The following is a 17,715-nucleotide window of genomic DNA, read 5'->3' on the forward strand; positions in this document are numbered from 1 at the left end:
CCTAAGCTCCCCCACCTGCCACCTCAGCTCCCAAGCAGCTGCAATGGTCACTACTCCCCATTCACAAACGAGGCAGCGCTCCTCTAGCCCTGCTTCTTTCACATGCTCTCTCCTTAGCCAGGAATCCCCCACAGCCACTCAAACCCAGCTCAGATGCCTCCTCTTCTCTTCCAGGAAGCCTTCCCTGATCTCCTGCTCTGATCACAAAGTGGACATCTGTGCTTCCTGGCAGGACAGTGACCTTGTCCCACTCGTCCCCAGTCAGTCTCACCTGAGTGCAGGGCCCAGGGCCCTCCCACCTGCACAGAGTCAGTGTCTGCATTCTTCTGGCCTACGGAGAATGGCACGCCTGCACGCATGTGGAAGACGGCAGAGGGCGGATCTAAGTGAGTGAATTAAATACTAGAATGTTTATATAGTGGGAGACCCAAGCTCAGGGGGAGCTGGAAGAATCAGGCCAGCCACAGATGATTAGGACTGGTTAATAACTGCAAGCAAGGTGCTCAGTTGGGGCTGTGACTACGGCCCAGGTGAGAGGTAAGGAGGATACAGGCAAGGAAAAAAGGGGCAAGATGCATAGGGATGATGAAGGATCTGTGGGCCTTGGGCCACCCACAGGAGCATTCCAAGGACAAAGAGACCAAAGACTGTCCTTAAAAACATTTATTTTCAGGGTGCAGGGGTCCTGTGACATCATCACATCTATGAAAATAGGGTAGAAAACACAGGGTCTAGGACAGGGGTGGGCAAACTTTTTGACTCGAGGGCCACAATGGGTTCTTAAACTGGACCAGAGGGCTGGAACAAAAGCATGGATGGAGTGTTTGTGTGAACTAATATAAATTCAAAGTAAACATCATTACATAAAAGGGTACGGTCTTTTTTTTTTTTAGTTTTATTCATTTCAAACGGGCCGGATCCGGCCCGCGGGCCGTAGTTTGCCCACGGCTGCTCTAGGAGAACATATTTCCAAAGGAAGCACATGTTCTTCAGCCTCTGCAGAGGCCGTGGGCTCTCACCAATGAGAAGCCGTTAGGTTGGGACAATCATGTTTCTTCTACCATTTTGGTTTTGGTGAAAATTTCAGACAGTGTAACATGTATTAATTTTTTTGCACATAATTATGATGTAAACCCAGCTTCATCAGTCTTCATGCTCAGCTCCCTCATCGTAGGGCTCTGTCCACCCTGCTCTCTGGGTCTATATCCAGTTCTGTTCGGGCAAATTTGAAGAGATTCCATTGATTTTGTGAAGTGTGCTTATTAGCAGTACGGTTCTACCACCTTCTCCAGGGCCTCAGCCTCTCTGTTCCTCCTGAGTGTCTTATCACCCCTCCAAGTCAAGAGGATTTAACTGCAGACCTCGGGTACGATCGAGTGGTGGTCAGTGGGAGAGGTTAGGAGGTGCTGAGTAGGGAGGGGATGTGAGCAGGTCCCCCAGCAGCGCCAACCTCCAACAGACAAGGAGAGCTTCCAGTTTGGTCAGTTTTAATTCTGATTTTACTCAAAGAAGGGGTTCCAATGTCTTAAAGTTTGAAAACCACCCATCCCGCTTCATTCTCTTCTCATTCAAATGAGGAAACGGAGGTGCAGAAAGTGAAGGGGACTTGCTCAGGGTCACAGAGCGAGCCAGGGGTGAAGCCCCACATGGACCTCATGTGTCTGGGTTCCCAGGCCCGTCTACTGCTGTGTAGCATGCCACGGTGTTGCCACCCCCAAATGTCAGTTGTGAAACGGCCAGCCTTAAAGGCAGAAAATGCAATTCCAAAAAGGACCCCAAGATGTCACGCCCACCGCAGGCAGCACGAGGTGGGGTTTTCAGTGTTGAGGTGAACCTGGATAAGTTCCCTGAAACCTGGGGAACTGGCAGCCTCTCCTACCGAGTTTCGAGATGATCCCGAGAAGCAGCACCACGGAGTGGAGAGCGCGCCAAGGAGGGCCAGGCACCTGAGTCCGTCAGACCCTGGGCACCTGCTCTGCTCTCAGAGCCTGGTTCTTTCTCAGGGAAGGGGCAGGGACACTAACCCGCACCCTGCTGCCCTGCACTTGGGAAGTGACTGCAGACGGAAAAGGGCTTCATGAACTTCAAGGACTATCCACATGTGAGATCCCGATTTTAAAAGTTTTAATCGCCGAGGAGATCTATTTTTTTTTTTAGCCCAGACATTAAATATTCTCCTTCTTCCTTTCTTCATTTAAAATAAAGAAAGCAAGCCCCATTCCTGGCTGAAATCAAAACACCTCTAAGTCAAACCTTCTATTACACTCTCGTTCCACAGCCCAGAGAGAGCATGGGACCCTGTTTTTACAATTTGATGTCTAGGAATCAGGTCTCCACTGCCCACCTGGTTCAGGAATGCTGGGCTTGGGAACAAGTAGACATCTCGGTCCCCAAACGCCCAGCCATGGGGCCCCTGAGTCTGGTAAAGTGTTTCTTTAAAATGGGAGAGTGGCAGGAATAGAAGAGCTGCAGCCAGCTGTCCTCACCCTAGGGCAGTGATGGCGAACCTTTTGAGCTCGGCGTGTCAGCATTTTGAAAAACCCTAACTTAACTCTGGTGCCGTGTCACATATAGAAATTTTTTGATATTTGCAACCATAGTAAAACAAAGACTTATATTTTTGATGTTTATTTTATATATTTAAATGCCATTTAACAAAGAAAAATCAACCAAAAAAATGAGTTCAAGTGTCACCTCTGACACGCAAGTCATAGGTTCGCCATCACTGCCCTAGTGTGAAGCAGTGGTGTTTGTTTTTGAGGAAATACCATTTAAAAAAGGACGCTAAGCCCACACTTCCTGTATTTTTTTCTGTAGGGCCATCTTACTCTAGGATGACAGGGCTCAAAGAGACACAGGTAACATCCAGTCCAAAGGCCACATTCACAGGTGAAGAGTCCAAGGCCCAGAGAGGGAAGGGACCTGTCCAGGTCACACAGCAAATGAGAGGTCAGGCAAAGGACAGGGACCCTCTTCCTCGGCTCTACCACACACACTAAGTCACAGAGCTCCACCAATCAGCCGCAGACAACTGAGGTGAAGGGTCACAGCGCACACCCCTCGTCTAGCCCTTTAGAGTTACAAATACACCGCAACATGCTCTCCCCCGGGGAGGGGGTAGTTAAAAAAAGAATTCTCTCAGAGCAATTCATTTCAAAAGTATAAAAAAAACACGTGCAGTCCAGACATTTTCCCCGTGTTTGCCCTGCTAAAAACTACATCTGCATATGAATCTAGTTTGCATCTAGTTTTTAAAAACATACAAAAGGGGTCATCTACAAACAGTCTTTCCAACTTGTCACACAGCAAAACCACCCACAACTTGACTTTCCCATCATCCCGTGATCATGCTTCTGAGACCCTGGAAGAAAAGAGGGAAAAGAGTTAGAGGACAGAAACCTGCTCTGTCACAGTCAACTTCCTGCTAGCTGGGAGGTGGGGAAATGGCACTCCTGGCAGTTTCCTGACATTCACTTTTTGGTTTTCTGTGCATCCCTATGGACCTGACATAAGGCCTTGTACACAGGAAGTGTCTAACAATAGTGGCTAAATCATACACATCACAACCACAGCAAAATCCTAATGCTTTTCATATTGTTTCTAATTTTTCCTGCTATTGAAAACTTGTCAGTAGGCCTTGGTGACAGTGCCTGTTCACAACTATTCCTGCGGTCCTTTAAGATAATGCCTCCCTTTCGGTTGGTTGAGCGTCATCCCATGCACCTAGAAGTTGCTGGTTCGATTCCCGGCCAGGGTACATGCCAGAGTTGTGGGCTAGATCCCTGGTAGGGGGCAAGCAGGAGGCAGCCAATTGGTATTTCTCTCTCCCTCTCCCTTCCTCTCCCTCTAAAAAAAAATTAATAAAAAACATATTTAAAAACACACACACACACACAAAAAAATAAGATCATGCCTCCCTGCCCTCCTCCTCCTGTGAGAGGAGCAGACGCCGGCCACCCCTCTAAGGCTGGTGTGGCCCTGTGACCTGCTCTGGACACGGAGTTAAGCAGATGTGACAAACGTTGAATCCGAGCAGAAACTCTAAATGAGACTGTGCGCTTGGCTTGGCCTCTTGCTCGTCCCCTCTGCCACGAGAGTGGACATAGTCCACAGCGGGGCTGCTCCTCCAGCTGGGTCCCCACATGGCGGGGAGCCACGCCAACCTGCCACCTCGACATGGAATGTGAGGAGGAGATACATGTTGGTGCCTGTGAACCAGCGAGGTTTGGGGGTTGTTAAGCAGCACAAGTTGGCTAATAAGGGATTCGTTTTCTAAGTTCACAGTCCACCTGTTGGCGGGGGACAGCTCTCACCCGGGTGACTCTGAGGACTCGGGCCCGCCTGGCCCAGGGAGACGCAGGCTCTCTGCAGATATGCTGCTAAGAGACACAGGGAGGAACCGGGACACAGACGATGAGGCTCATGTGTCTTCTCTGTGGGCACGTGGTGCTGTCACATGACTGTGTCTGCTGTCTTGGTGCCTCTCTAGGGGGATCCGCAGGAAACACTTCACTCAGCCTCGGAAACAGAGAGAAACCACAGGCCCTCTTTACCCTGTGCATGCCCGTAACGCTCACAGCTCTTCACGTGCATGGTAGGTGGGAAGCCCAGAGTGATAGGTGCATAGAACACACTAGAGATTCTACCTGCTGTCATATGTTCCTACTCTTGTTTTGTATCCTGGTTTCCTGCGTTTATGTGTGTGTGTTTTTCTTTTTATTGCACATCTTTATAAACCATCTCAATCTCTTGGGGCACAGGTGTATAAAATACAAAAAATGACTTAGAACATGTACTCACTCTGTCACATGCGGTCGTGTGGAGCTGGGAAGCGAGGGGCTTTGTACGTGCTCAGGTTGCTAACTGTCACCTTGCCGTGGGACTGGGCCTCCCCAACCGCATTGGCCGAGTGGCACTGGTACACTCCCTCGTCTTCCTTTCTCAGAGGGTTGATCTAGAAATAAAGCAAACAAGTTTATAGTTCTTTGTGGCACAGCAAAATCACTTCCTTATTGAGTCTTGGTGATACCTCTGAGCACTTATTACTTTTCAAAATAAGCTTGAGCTCACTCTGTTTCTCTTCTTGCCTTGGCTGCCAATGAAGAATTTAAATTTCTTCCTCAGCACCCTCTATCGTGGCTCTCATGTTAATGTTTCCTCTGCATCCCTGCCTTTTACTGTGAGCTACCCCATCCTCTTATTGAAAGGGAGAGGTATAGATCAGCAGTTCTCAACCTGTGGGTCGCGACCCCTTTGGGGGTCGAACGACCCTTTCACAGGGGTCACCTAAGACCATCAGAAAACACATATATAATTACATATTGTTTTTGTGATTAATCACTATGCTTTAATTATGTTCAATTTGTAACAATGAAATTGGGGGTCACCACAACATGAGGAACTGTATTAAAGGGTCGTGGCATTAGGAAGGTTGAGAACCACTGGTATAGATTATAAGGAAAATATTGCAAATGAAAAGAACAAAAATCTAGTGCCCAAGGAATGGCCCACAGGGGCTCCCAAAGGAGGCAGCCTTCACAAATTAACTCCAGAGAAAACCTTTCCTCCACACTTTTTTGTAAGAAAGTTTGGGAATGTTAGGGTCTCAGGGCCCCTGGAAGCTGTCTAGCCTAAAGCCCTCTTTTTACAATTGTGGACGCCGAGGCTCAGATTTGAAAAAGCCACGGACCCAACTGCATTCTGAGTTTCTGAGCTGGATGCCAAGGATTCGCCAAACCTCGTAGAGATGGTGGCGAAGTGGGGGCGACACCCCCAAGGGCACCTTGTTCCCCGGCCCCTGCAGAGCAGATCCACAGCAGTGCTCTCCTCTCTTGCTTTCTCTTGTTAGAACAACCTCTATCAATGGCGAGTCACTCTACAGACGGGGGAGGATTTATGCGCACCGTCTCGTTTTGAGCACTCGGTGATCATGGGTGAAGGGGGAGCATCATTATCCTCATGCTACAGGAGCCTCGCAGGTAAGTCACAGATGGTTAGAATCAAGCGGCCCTTGGACGCTGTCCAGTCCAAAGCCCTCTTTTTACAGTTGTGGACACTGAAGCTCAAAGAGTTAGAGCAACTTGGCCAACATGAACCCCTGTCTCATCACTTCATTGCTCCTTCAAACACCTGGCATTCCCTCATCTTAGCAAAACTGCTGCAAGTAGCACAGAAAAGCTATGAGAAGATGTGAAAGTAAGCCTTCCCTCCTTATCAGCTATGTGGTCTCGGGCAAATGTATTAGTTTCCTATGGCTGCTGTAACAAATTACCACATACCTAGTGGCTTAAAGCAACACAAACTTATTATCTACACTTCCTGAGGTTGGAGTCCAAATGTGTCTCAGTGGGCTACAATCAAGGGTGTTGGCAGGGCTGCTTTCTTTCTAGAGACCCTAGGGCAGTGGTTCTCAACCTTCTGGCCCTTTAAATACAGTTCCTCATGTTGTGACCCAACCATAAAATTATTTTCGTTGCTACTTCATAACTGTAATGTTGCTACTGTTATGAATTGTAATGTAAATATCTGATATGCAGGATGGTCTTAGGCGACCCCTGTGAAAGGGTCATTCGACCGCCAAAGGGGTCGCGACCCACAGGTTGAGAACCACTGCCCTAGGGGAACATACGTTTCCAGTCTACAGGCTGCCTGCATTCCTTGGCTTGTGGCCCCTTCCTTCCATCTTCAAAGCCAGCAATGGCGAGCCATGTCTTTCTCCCACTGCCATCTCTCTGTCTGCCTCTCTCCTGCCTCCCTCTTCCACATTTAAGGGACTCTTGTGATTTCATTGGGCCCACCCAGATAATGTGGGGTAACTTCTTTATTGAAGTCAGGTAATTAGCAACCTTAATTCCATCTGCAACCTTACTCCCCTCTTGCCACATAACAGAAACCATCCATAGGCTCCAAGGACTAGGACAGGGACCTCTTTCCGGGGCCATAATTCTGCCGAACACGAAAGATCACCTGCTCGCAGGGGTTATACTGCCGGCCCTGCTCTCCTCAGAGTTCTTCCGGGGGCCAATGAAAACTGGATAAGATCAGCTTTGAAACATGTAACATGTTATAGAAATATAAAGGGTGCTTTACAAGGGCCAGTCAATAGCAGCCAGTAATCTGAAATGAATGAGCTACTCACCAAAATCCAAGATGTGGCCTCGTGGTCAGAAGGACCCCCTCGCACCTGGACAGCGATATTGACATGGTCCCCAGGCAGGTCCTCTAGCGCCTGGGTGCCCTCAGGAGACTGTGTGACCTGAAGAGGACAGGAAAGCCAGGAATGGTTCAGAGAAAGCATTTCTGGAAACTACCTCCCACAGACATCCTCACTGTCTTCATCTCCCCACTGACGGGAAGGACAAAACCCTGACAGCTGCTGTTCCTGTTAAAATGTTCGTCAGTCACTTTAAAAACCCAAATGCATATGCAGCCAGCACACTCTGGTGGACAGCAAAGAGGTGGACACCAGCTCCATCTTGCAGAGGCAGGTCAGTGGTCCACGGTCCTTCTCAGGGCTGTTGAGACGAGGCACAACCTATGCTGGGATCCGTGCTAGTCGCTCAAAAATTGATCGGCAAGAAGATCTAGCTTTGGAACAGGATGGGACTATCTGCCACCAGCCAAGTCTTTCTAAAACCCAATCCAGTGACGTAGTCTCCTACTTCATTCCAGCTGATCGAGGCTAGGTAAACAGCAGAACTTTCTCGACAGCTGAGTGGCCAAGAGAGCAAATGCCACAGGAAGGATGGCAACGGCTCTTCTCTGGGGAGAGCTTTAGGGTGAATGTTCTGAGGCATAAACCTGGAGGCAGAGGAATGGTATATAAGATATCCTTTTAAAGTCCTCTGATCTGCCCTGGCTGGTTTGGCTCAATGGATAGAGTGTCGCCTGCGGACTGCGGGGTCCCAGGTTCAATTCCAGCCAAGGGCACATGCCTGGGTTGCGGGCTCGATCCCCAGTGGGGGGTGTGCAGGAGGCAGCCAATCAATGATTCTCTCTCATCATTGATGTTTCTCTCTCCCCCTCTCCTTTCCTCTCTAAAATCAATAAAATATATATATAAAAAATAAATCAAATAAAAATAAAGTCCTCTGATGATCCACATATGCACACAAACACACTTAAAAGGATAAAAAGCCTTTATCTGCCCCCCAAACACACACACTCACACACACACACACACACACACACACACACACGAGAGTTCTGATATATAAATACCTTCCTCCACGTGATGACTGGGGGAGGCACCGCCCTCACCTCGCAGGACAGGTACACCTGGGCCCCAGTGATGTTGTGAACATTTCGGGGTGGGATGACGACCACAGGAGCTGGAAGAAGACAAGGGAACACAACCTTTACCTTGCCCGGACCCAGGACCCCGCTTCCGGAATCCCCTGACTGTGGTGAGCCTGCGGGGCCCGTCGAACATGGGGAGGGCAGTGGCAGACCAAAGCTCTCCACACACACAGAACAAACTCATAGGCAAGGCATCGTGGAGGAGAGTCTGCCTTAGACCTGGAGGGATGCCTGCGTGCTTCGTCACCCATTGTCTTTGCCCCACCAGCAGGAAAACGGGTTCAGAGAGAAAAGGCAGCTTCCTAAAGCAGCCTGTCTGTGGCAGAGCTCGGTCTCACACTCCCTCCCGGGCCCCGGGTGCCATCTGCTTTTGGCTCAACTGCACGACAGGGCGGGAGGGGCTGGTGTTGCTTCACCCACAGCCCAGTCTACTAACAGATGGGCTTTTCTCTTTCCACATGGAGGGCCCTCAAAGAATAATGCCACCTAAGACAGCTGCATCCACCCTGGAGCTGAGACCCCCCGCGGTCCATTCAAGACGCTCATTTGCATATCACAGACTCACAGACTCCACTTGGCCTCCCCCACCCCGCACACCTCCCCATCCCCAATGGCAGAACTGCTGGCCTGGAAGCCCTGTAGAGGCTGGGAGTCGGGCAGTGTGGATCTAGGCTGCTGGAGCATTACAGAAAGGAGAGGGAGGGTGTGGGTTCACTGGAGGGCACCGGAGAGTATGTGGGTATCCAAGTTAGAAATCCTTAACTCATACTCCATACTCTGCCCTTCTCTGCGTGCCTGGCATCTGCTCTACTCACACTGGGACTAAAAGAATCAAGTCCATGGGCCTTGGCCTTCAGGCTCTCCATCGGCCCCTCACTGTTCCTGCCTCTGCATGGCATACACCCCCTGGCTCCAGAGGCGGACGGCTCCCATCATGCAGGGCTGAGAGGGCATGTGTTCTGGTCCGGGACCAGAGGCTCTGCACCGCGTTGACCTCCTGAATCATAGCCTGCCGCGCAGTCCACATGCTCCACCTGTCTCACCTGCACAAGAAGGCAAGCGCGGCCCACCCTCGCGTCTGGCCCCACGGTGTCCTGGGCAAGGTGAAGTGTGGGTCCCTGGAGGGAAAATGCTCTCTGCTGGGTTTTGCTGATCACGGGTTGTTGAGCTGATCTTACTATGTGATGAGTGTGAAAGTGATGGTTCCAGTTAACACAATGTGCAAGCGGGGGTCAGACGCAGGTCTGGTAAACAGATGACTGGATGAAGAAACAAAAAGAGCAAACACATTCATTCTCCCACTGCAGAGTGTACAGACCCTGGGCTTTCCTGATGACTCAAGGACAGCCTGGCAAGCCAGCCTTAGAGAGGAAAAGAAGAACAAAGGGAGGGAGACAAAAGGCTGGGAGAAAAGGGGAGAGGGGAGGTATAAATATTTCTCTCTTTTTCAAGTCCAGCGCGGCTAGAAAGCGGTCCGGTTCCTGAGTAGGGGTGACGGGGCTTGAGAAAATGAAAGAGACAGACATACATACAGTAGGGAAAGCTGGGACTGGATGGGACCACTGTTCTCTGATGGAGAGACAGGCACCCAGAGCTAATACAGCATGTTTATTTTATACAGCAAAACCCAGGAAGTTTTACTAAAGGTCAAGACAAAGGAGATTATGTGCATTCTTGGGTGGGCCTGAGTCGTACTCATTCCTGGTGCTTGGCTGGATTTAGATAACAAAACCCACCCCCTGGCGCCTGGGCTGAAGGTCAGGCTGACAACACTCCTGCCTCTGGCAAGGTCTGTTTCCAGGACGTGGCTCTGCCAACGCCACTGGATTCAGCTGACCATAATTAAAGAAATGCCCATGTGCCTTCCCAGGCGCTCTCTACAGGGAGGAGTGAAAGGATGCTGAAATGAGGCTGGTCTGGCTCCTTCAGACAGACTAGGAAGCACACCCGTCAAGCTGGTGCCCAAAAAACTCTGGGGAACTATCTTAGAGCCACAGAATATCAAAACTAGAGGTCCTGACTCTCCCCAAGATCCTGTGCCTGACCATCTGTGATGTGCTCATTTAACCTCCAAGTGCATGCCTCTAGTGACAGAGAGCTCACTACCTACGGAGCCAGGCCCTTCTATCCTTGAAGGGCTCTGCTGGTAAGACAGCTTGTCCTCATTGGAGCTAAAAACCCACTTCCCTGTAACTCCCGCCTGTTTATCCCAGGCTGCCCTCCGAACCCTACAGCCCCCTGGGTGCCCCAAGGGCCTCTAGTGAATTGAATACAGACTGCCCTTCTTCCCCCTCAGTCTGTCTGATCAGCTCACGCCTTCAGTTGTGGCCGTCTCGCTGCCCTCTACCCACGTCCCTGAGTGTGGTCAACGTCCCTTCGATGAACCAAGGTCCTAGGCTTCTAACACTGCCCCGATGCGCCCAGCCACCTGCCTGGCTGCCACAAAGAACCACAACGCCCCTGCTCTCTGGCAGGAGCCCCATCTGCACAGACGACAAAGAGAGTCTGATGTATTCACATCCTCCTGCCAGCATCGCCTCCCCCCGGAGCCCAAACCGGTCCTGGAACGGCTCGCTGTGGGAACAACCAGAATCACGTCTTACTCCAAAGCCCTCAATGGATTCCAAAGGGACACTCAATCAACATGCTTTACTTTCATTCATGTAAAGTCATAAATTTTAAATGAGATTTCATCAATCCCTTTCAGGTCTAAATGAATAAACCAGTAAATCACATTTCCTATTTTTCTCCTTGCATTCCCCTCTCCCTCTCTTTCAATAACTGCATTAGGAAAGGCTGTCTTTGCCACGGATTTCACATGGCAGAAAATACCATTTCTTTTACAAAAGAGCTTTTGATGATAAAGTGACATTCAAAGTTTTATTTTTAAATTTACACACAGCACACGACTTCTTTCTGGCGTACAGGTCTAAGTTCTGATAGATGCATACAGTTGTGTAACCGCTGCCATAACCACGTCAGAGGACAGTCCGGTTATCTAGAAAATTGTCCTCGTGTCTCTTTGTCATAGTAATCTGTTTTTAACATTAACCTGTCTGTTTTTACATTGAAAACAATTTTATCCATAACAGCTCTTTATAATCAGTCATCATCATCATCATCATCATCATCATCATCATCGTAACAATGGCAACAATGCCACCAGCTAACACTGAGCTTGCTGTGTGCCAGGCACTCTTCTGCTTACGGGGATTATTAACCCATTTGACCTTTCCAGCTCTCAGCAGCTGCCAGCCGGGGGAGCTAGGCAGGGTCACCCAGCCGTAAAAGGCGGGGCCAGGCTATGAGCCTGGGGGTCTGGCTCCAAGCTCCGCCCTCTCCTTACATGACACATCCAGGTATACTATTCTTTTCACCCTCACACCAGCCCTGCATTTATTCCTATTTTACAAATGAGAAAACCAAGGCTCAGAAAGGTGAAGGGTCTGGAAGAACAGGGACTCTGAATCTATTAACCCAACACTGAGTTTTATATTTTTTAAATATATATCCTTTATTGATTTCAGAGCGGAAGGGAGAGGGAGAAAGGGAGATAGAAACATCAATGATGAGAGAGAATCACTGATGGGCTGCCTCCTGCACGCCCCCTACTGGGGATGAGGCCCATAACCATGACCTCCTGGCTCATAGGTCGACGCTCAACCAGTGAGACACACCGCTGGGCTCCACACTGATTTTTAAAGTGAAACATTCGTTATTTTGTTTGGACGCCATTCCAGTACAAGAAAATTCCTTAGGGATTATGTTGGGGGTCCCCAAGACAACCCCTGGGCTCGACGATTTGCTAGGAAGACCACACAACTCAGCATGGTTTTACTTACAGCTGTGATTGCAGCGAAAGGAGACAAAGCAAGTCAGCAAAGGGAAACGGCACACGGGGCAAAGACTGGGAAAACCAGTGCAAGCTTCCAAGAGCCCCTCCCAGTGGAGTCACAGGACAGGCTTAATTCCCCAGCAGCAAATTGTGACAACATGCAAAACGCCACCTACCAGGGAAGCTCACTCGGCACTCAGTGCCTTAGTGGGGGCCGGCCACCTGGGCTCCGTCTGCCGACTACACACTGAAGTTCCAGGCTCCCAGGAGGAGAGCAGGGGTGCAGCTCCCCTTCGTTCCGTTTAAGCACAGTGAGCACTGCTCTCAGCTCGGCATCCTCCTGAAATCCAAGTTCCCAGACACCAGCCAGGGACTTCCCTGCCAGCAGGCCCGTCCAAGGATACACTGCTCTGCTGACTCTTTTCTGCCCAGGAATAAAACCCTCTGGGCATCGCCCCAGGGAAACAGCTCTTGTGAAGATACCATTGAATGGGTGATGTGTCCTTAACACTAGCAGGTCATCCCCAGCACTTCTGTCCCCAAGGGCTCATTCAGGTGTGGCACTGGGATACTCAACCTCATGACTACCACTGGCAGGAAGTTATCAAGTTCAAATCCTGTCTCGGCCACACCCCCGTATTATGACTTGGCCTCAGTTGCTTCTTCTTTAAAATGGGCACCAGGGTCAATTCTCCCTCCCATCCCTATATGCTGTTGTGAGGAACAATTACAAGACTCCTTGCAAACTGTGAAGGCTTCCATGGAGGGACCTGAGGACGAGGCAGGTGGTGCTTCCCCCAGGATGGTCTCCTCAAAGATGCCTCTAACGCAGTGATGGCGAACCTTTTGAGCTGGGCGTGTCAGCATTTTGAAAAACCCTAACTTAACTCTGGTGCCGTGTCACATATAGAAATGTTTTGATATTTGCAACCATAGTAAAACAAAGACTTATATTTTTGATATTTATTTTATATACTTAAATGCCATTTAACAAAGAAAAATCAACCAAAAAAATGAGTTCGTGTGTCACCTCTGACACGCATGTGATAGGTCCGCCATCACTGCTCTAATGGGCTCTGGTGAGCAGACCTATCGGAGAGTCCTCTCTGGAGGCCCCAGAGGCCACGGCCCTTCCTCGGGCGACCCTGGGGCACAGCCTCACCGCTGCCAGAGCTGCCACACTCCTGGAAGAGCCAGGCTTTCCCGTCTACCTGCCTTTGACAGGAGTCAGATGGCTTTCAAGAGGGAGGATGGCCTGGCCTGTCCAGTCTGAACGTGCCGGCTTTGTCTTTCTAGCCCTTCCTTGCTCAATACTTGTTTCCTTCTGTTCGTGCCGGCAACAGCCCTGGAAATGCTGGGACAGCACAAATCTACCCACCAGGTAACAGAAAATAGTCACCCAGGTGTGCCCCAACAAAGGCAGCAGTGGGTGGGCAAAACGGTACCGAGGACCGAGGGAATCTCAAATGCCCAGCACAGGAGCTCCGGCGAGTTGCGAACCGTTTCCTCCTTATCTGCACATGAAGACAATGACTTTGGCCCTCGTCCTCCAGGGTGAAGGGAGAGAATGAATGTGACTGTGTCACTAACTGTGGGATCTGTGCAAATGAAGGGGACCGATGTTATTATTATAGAGTGTGGTGGTCCGCCCCCCACCCCATCAGCTGTGTCCTTGATGGCCGGAATGAAAGATCTTCCCAATGCCTCTGAGATTTCTTTCAAGCTAATGGTGCTAGGGAAAGAAAGAATATCAAAAGTCATCCCCCAGGACCCCATCTGCCTGCAGGAAAAAGCGCCCCACCAAGAGTTTAATGATCAACCCGCAGAACAGCCCTTGTAATTTATGCTAATAGTCACCTTACCGCGTAGAATGAGGAACAGCTTAATCCTGCTCCCCTCAGCCTGCGCCCCAGCCCCTCCCTGCGCTTGAAAGGCTTTTGAGCACGAGGCCCCCCCTTCTTTGTCCCTCTCACAAAGTGGCATTCGCTGCCTCTCCTGGTTACCTGGTAACACACGCCTCGAAAGACATATGTCTAAGTGTAGCTGGACTTCCAACCGAGGTAGATTTTCCAAGACTCGGGAGCTTAAGAGCTTATTGAAGCTTCAGAGGCTTGGTGTCCTGGTGGGCACTGGCACAGGATGCTGCTCCTATCTAATTGAGCTTTCGAAACAGGATGTCAACCTACTGTGTGCAGGAGCCCACCCCCTCCCCATGCTAGCAATTAATCAGAGCGCGTACCTGGGAGGAACAACACAGCCTTTTAACGTAACGACAGCAATAACCACAGAATGCCACACCTCCTTACAGCTGAGAAACAGAACCAATCGTTCTGTATAGAACAAAGCTTCACCTCTCAGCCTGGCATTCAGGCTGGCAATGACCCTGCCCTAAACTCTGGGTGGGCAAAACGGTACCAATGGTCCCTTGGTACCGTTTTGCCCACTCAGCACCTCCGCCTCCCTCACCCCTCAACCTGGGAATTTTCTACTCATCCTTCAAGGCTCCTCTCATATGCTTCCTCTTCTGTGAAGCTACTCCTGTGCCTCTCAGGAGCCGTCACCCAGTACTAAACAGAGGAACCAGCAACAAGCTTTGGGGGGGAAACAGGAGGGTAGATCCAGACTGAGAAACCCTCAAGACTCAAGAGTAGCCAATCTGCGCCTCAGCTTTCCCTTCTATTAAATGGGAGTGAGTCCTGGCCAGGACAGTGGTAAAAACCGAGTAAGAAGATGAGCTGCAAATATACTTACTGAATATATTCCAACAGTAAATAATTATTCAGAGGTGGGAGCACAGTGGGTCTTCAATAAATGTGTGTTCATCAGAGGATGACCCTCATTATCAGGCATTTGGGGGCATTTCAGAGCACAGGAGGAAAGGGAAGCATTTCAGCCTGAAAACTGTTTCCAAATGCTCCTGAGAGGCATGTGTAAGAACACCTCCCCCGCTGTGCAGAACTTAATACATATTTACGGAGGCTTTGCTCTGTTAAAGTGGGAAGCTCGCATAGTGAGGGGTAGGTGAGGAGCTGGGGAGGGGTGGCTTTATTGCCAGTTTTGAGGCAGAACAGCTGCTGCAGTGACTGCGCCTGCTTCCCTTCAACCAGGGTCCCCTGGGGCATTGTTAAAAGTGCTCCTGCTGCGTCCTCTGAATAGAGGGTGGCTTTAGGCAGCACAGAGTGAGGTGCCCCCTGCCTTGGTCTAGCTGGGAAAGAGCCCGTCCACACCTTCAGGCCCCACCAGGACACAGGGGCAGGGGCCACACATACATCTCAGGACAAGAAGCGACGGGAAGACAGGGCCAGGTCTGTCGCGGCTGACAATTACTGGTGGGAAAGGAGAAGTAAATTCCGGGGAGGCCTGATGCCTGTCACTAATGGGATCATTAAAAGCAGCTTCTGTGTTGCCTCCATTTGGCTCCACGAACATCTTTTCACCCGGGGCTGGTGCCTGAGGTGCGCCTCAGGGCCCATAGATCAGAGTGGAGGGGCTGTCACATTTACTTGTCATTTGGTAATTTTCAGTGAATTAGGGGTATGGGGTTTCCATCTGCCATCTGGCCTCCTGCTGGTAACCATGGCAACCACCACCGGCCTAACTTCACACAATCAAGTCCTGTCCTGAAAGAGCACAGAACAGGGTGTAGGGGACCTGGGAGCTGGTCAGGTTTTACTGGTCCCCCTGGCTGGTCCCCTGCTCCCCACCCCCTGTCGCTGGCTCCTCCCCATAACAGATTTGGTCTAAACATCTTAAATATTTGTCAAGGCATCGCTCTCTCTTGGGAACAGAATACCACTCCAGGGAAAAATCATCGGAGACCTTCCACACCAGTACATTCCGGGGACCTGGTCAGCATTTATGTCTCCTGCATGTGGAGTGAAAGTGTTACCTGTCGGGAGACAAAGAGAACTGCCTGTGAATTAACTGCTGAGGAAAGCAGATTGTAAAAAACGAGTGACAGGAACTAGAAAAAGGAAGGAGACAGGGCTGTTTAAATGCCACAGGGCAGAAACAAAGGGACCTCAACAGTGGCTCCACAGGGGCTGACACGGCCCACGGAGGAGAAGGGACCAGCCCAAGGTCATTCAGGGAACCAGCAGTACAGGAAGTGCCGGCCAGCCCTCTCCTGGTGGGAGCCCCAACTAGGAATAGCCATTGGTGACTTTCCTGTGCTCCAAGGAGGCGCATGAAACATTGTATTCATGTTCCTGGGACAGGAGCCTTCCCACCCCATCTCCAACACTGGTCTCCTGGACATGCATCTACTTGGAATGCTTTGGGGAAAATAATAATAGAAACTTCCCAATGCCTGTTCAGGCATTCCTCCACCCCCAAAGCTTCCTTGTTGGAGCTGAAGTCACTACACTGACCTAGGCATTTAGCCAGAACCCCAAGCTGGACTCCTGGGGACTCACCCTAGACTCTCCACCGGCCCCTCCAGGCAGCGTAGAAAGGGGCAGTTCTCCAAAATCTAGTGGGCTGGCAGAGTGCATCTCTGGGTATTCCTTTACTAATGTTTTGATTTATTTTTGTTTGATTTTTAAAAATTACATAGAGAGGGTGAACAGCAAGCACACCCATAAACAACTGTATTGTAATGTTAATGAACTTTAAGTTTCTAGGTTCCAAGCAATGATTAATTTTCAATTCCTTTAAAGTGGGACCTTCCAAATTGTATTAAGCCTTAGCTCCACAGAACCTGGGTCTGCCCCTGCGGGCACTATAATCTTTTCAGAGCCTAGGTCTCCAAAGGTCTTACTTCCCCGGAGTCCTGGTCTGGAGGTCCTCTCCTCCTCCTCTGGCATCTTCACGTCCCTTCCCTCTCCATCCAAACGGTGAGGACCTGCCACTCCCAAACTCCCCGTCTTGTGGAGGAAAACATGCTATGAGCTTGGTAAGGGAGGGCGCAGGATGTGAGTTCCTACCCGTCTCCCTGAGCACCCTGCCGGACGAGAAAAACTAATCCTGAAGGGAAAACTGAGGCTTCGACACCGCTGTCCATGGTGGTGTGGGGGGAAGGAGGGACATACTGCGGGGCGGAAGCCGGACTCACCAAATTCGCAGGGGCCATCGCGCACCTTGTGCAGGTGGCCAAGGTGCCTTCCAGGAGCGTGCCGAGCGCGCAGGCGCAGTGCGCAAACGCTGGGGTAGGAGCGGCCGTCGGACCCGCACACCGCGCCGCGCTGTGCGCACACGCAGAGCCCGGTGCCCTCGGGCGCCACCCCGGCGGCGCGGCTCGCGCACACCAGCTCGGGGCCGCAGCGCGCGCCTGCCCGGCCCCCGCAGCTCGCGCCCTCGGCACCCAGGCAGCGCGCGCAGCAGCCGCACTCGTCGCGCGCCGGGATGCCGGGCGCGGGGCAGCGCGCGGGCGCAGGACAGCGCTCGGGCCGGCACGGACCACAGTCGGGGCGCCGGCCGCCCGCGCCGAGGAGCCCGAGGCCCAGGGCCAGCGGCGGCAGCAGCAGGAGCAGCGAGAGCACGGGTGAGCGTGGCATCGTCCGCTGCGGGACGGCAGAGGCGCCTCTGCTTCGCTCTCCGCGCCGCGCGGGAGGCGCCGCCACTCCGCCCCGCGGCTGCTGATT

The 17,715-nt window shown here is 51.1% G+C and overlaps 1 protein-coding gene across 1 annotated transcript; it reads right to left on the reverse strand.

Annotated features, from left to right (window-relative positions):
• Positions 1-2,102: 2,102 nt before the first annotated feature.
• On the reverse strand, positions 2,103-17,715 carry IGFBPL1 (insulin like growth factor binding protein like 1). The gene is made up of 5 exons (XM_059657412.1): positions 17,187-17,715; positions 8,221-8,330; positions 7,139-7,255; positions 4,801-4,954; positions 2,103-3,361 (listed from the first exon to the last, which is right to left on the reverse strand). The coding sequence occupies exons 1-4, from the start codon at positions 17,626-17,628 to the stop codon at positions 4,805-4,807; spliced, it is 819 nt and encodes a 272-aa protein (XP_059513395.1). The 5' UTR covers positions 17,629-17,715; the 3' UTR covers positions 2,103-3,361; positions 4,801-4,804.

Source organism: Myotis daubentonii, chromosome 11 (assembly GCF_963259705.1).
Source record: "Myotis daubentonii chromosome 11, mMyoDau2.1, whole genome shotgun sequence".
Taxonomy (NCBI): Eukaryota; Metazoa; Chordata; class Mammalia; order Chiroptera; family Vespertilionidae; genus Myotis; species Myotis daubentonii.

Bases quoted from the DNA above. Each gene is read 5' to 3' on its own strand.
- IGFBPL1 (XM_059657412.1), bottom strand. From the start codon at position 17,628: ATGCCACGCTCACCCGTGCTCTCGCTGCTCCTGCTGCTGCCGCCGCTG. The intron at 7,256-8,220 runs GTATTTATATAT...TGTCCTCTTCAG, and splicing joins CAGTCATCACGTGGAGGAAG to GTCACACAGTCTCCTGAGGG. The intron at 4,955-7,138 runs GTGAGTAGCTCA...CTTTATTTCTAG, and splicing joins AGGCCACATCTTGGATTTTG to ATCAACCCTCTGAGAAAGGA.